Source organism: Plectropomus leopardus, unplaced genomic scaffold (genome assembly GCF_008729295.1).
Source record: "Plectropomus leopardus isolate mb unplaced genomic scaffold, YSFRI_Pleo_2.0 unplaced_scaffold18891, whole genome shotgun sequence".
Lineage (NCBI taxonomy): Eukaryota > Metazoa > Chordata > Actinopteri > Perciformes > Serranidae > Plectropomus > Plectropomus leopardus.
The window spans coordinates 1-2068 of NW_024620376.1; the positions used below are offsets into that span (position 1 = coordinate 1).

Genomic DNA, 2068 nt, shown 5'->3' on the forward strand with positions numbered 1-2068 from the left:
ATGAAAGGGGGAGAGAGAGAGAGAGAGGAGATGACAAGCAGCAAAGGGCCAAGGCTGGAGTCAAACCCGCGGCCGCTGCAGCAAGGACACAGCGTCTATACATGGGGCGTCCGCTCTATCCACTGAGCCACCAGGCGCCCTGTCCCCATTTTTTAAAAAATAAATCAAAACAATTTGCTCAGGTCAAAGGATCAGTTCACCCCAAAATTAAAAATCCATTTTTTTTTCTCTTACTTTCACTTAGAGTATTAGAGATATCGGCTGCAGAAAGGTCTTGTCTCTTTCTAATATAACGGAACTAGATGGCACTTGTGGTGCTCAAAGCAGCAAAAAATGCATTTTTAAAACCCAACAGGAATGTTTCTTTTCAGAAGTCATGACGTGATTACTCAAGATAATCCACAAGCCAACTGCATTACTGCACAGAAGGAAGCGTGCATTTGCTCATAGACAAGAGGCCTGTGCTCATGATAGCATGAGATGTAAACATTGATGTCGCCCCCCTAAGCCAAGCTGAAATGTCAGGCCGCAGCTACACAGTGATGCAGTTTGTGGGTGTTGTTCAGCTGAAAGAAAATAGTTCCTATGTGAAATTGCTCATAACAATCGGTTATTTGTTATATTGTTATTTGTTATAATTATCTTGAGTAACTGAGTCATGATTCCTGGAAAGAGACAATGCTGTTGATTTTTTCAAATTTTGTTTTTTGGGCGCTTTGAGCACCACAAACAGAGTGCCATCTAGTTCCATTATCACTTAATGTGGAGAGAAGGCAGACAACTCCATAGTTGATATCTCCGACCCTTGGAAACTCACACCAGAAAAACTCTAGACTGATAAATAGCACTACAGGTAAAAGGAAAATGCATATTTTTGATTTTTGGGTGTATTCTCCCTTTGAGCGTACTTTCTATCTTAAATTTCCAAATATCCTTCCCTTTGTCCAATAGTCGAAGCTGCCTCGATTTTAGGAGAAGTATCTCATTTGGTCCCTGCTCTCCTGAGCAAGCAGGATGTGATCTGTCTGGACAGCAGTGGTGATGAAGATGAAAAAGTGGACCCCAAGCTGCCTGCACTTGCCATTAGAGATGGTAGGTTTTTGATACTTCTGCGTATCTTTGATGCTTTTTTCCAGAGTGATTCCTGGCAATGTGAGAATCAAGCAAACTCTCACATAGTGTTCACTTCTCCTGTGATGGTGCAGATATAATTGAGCTTAGTTCTGGGGACGAGGACGCCCTGCAGATCAGCAGCGAGTCGGCTGATGAAGACGCTGATGGCACCACGGCCTCCGAGGAGAGCAGCGGGGCACACATCAACGACGCACTGAATCTGCCTGATGCGCAGGGACGAGTGCTCGTTAATATCGGTCACCCTGCAGAAGAGAAAGACATTTTCCTCGCTCCACAGCTGGCCAGGGCTGTCAAACCTCACCAGGTATGCACACAATCTCTTTCTCTCTTGAACTCTTAAAATATAAACACTCAGAAACAGAAACCTACAGTCCAGATTGTCTTTTCTCCGCATGTCTAAGATCGGGGGAATCCGGTTTCTCTACGACAACCTTATCGAGTCTCTGGAGCGGTATAAGACCAGCAGTGGCTTTGGCTGCATCCTGGCTCACAGCATGGGGCTGGGGAAAACACTACAGATCATTTCCTTCACTGACATCCTCCTGAGGAATACTGAGGCTCACACTGTGCTGGCCATTGTTCCTGTGAGTCATCAAACTGTGTATTGTGCTAATGGAAATGATGTGGAGTAAACATTTATGTTCCCTTAGTACACAGTTCATTTGTTTTATCACATTAACCTCCTCAATCTTTGTTTCCTTCCTAAAAGGTGAACACACTCCAGAACTGGCTGACAGAGTTTAACCTCTGGCTCCCACCTCAAGAGGCTCTTTCCGCGGACACTGACCCTGCACTCGTCACCGGCCGCACATTCAAAGTTCACATTCTCAACGATGAGCACAAGTAAGTAACACGCCATGTTGTGTTTGAAACAACATGGCGTTGATTCCTGGAAAGAAGTCAGTTTTTTTAGTTGTGCACTGGCACTTTTAAA

General features: G+C 44.6%; 1 protein-coding gene across 1 annotated transcript; it reads left to right on the forward strand.

The window, feature by feature from the left end:
• Positions 1–951: 951 nt before the first annotated feature.
• LOC121965172 (helicase ARIP4-like) lies at positions 952–1977 on the forward strand (the record flags this gene model as incomplete). Its single annotated transcript, XM_042515330.1, has 4 exons — positions 952–1092; positions 1206–1438; positions 1536–1718; positions 1844–1977. Coding segments are annotated over 4 exons (691 nt in total), but the record flags the coding sequence as incomplete, so codon positions are not given.
• Positions 1978–2068: the final 91 nt, after the last annotated feature.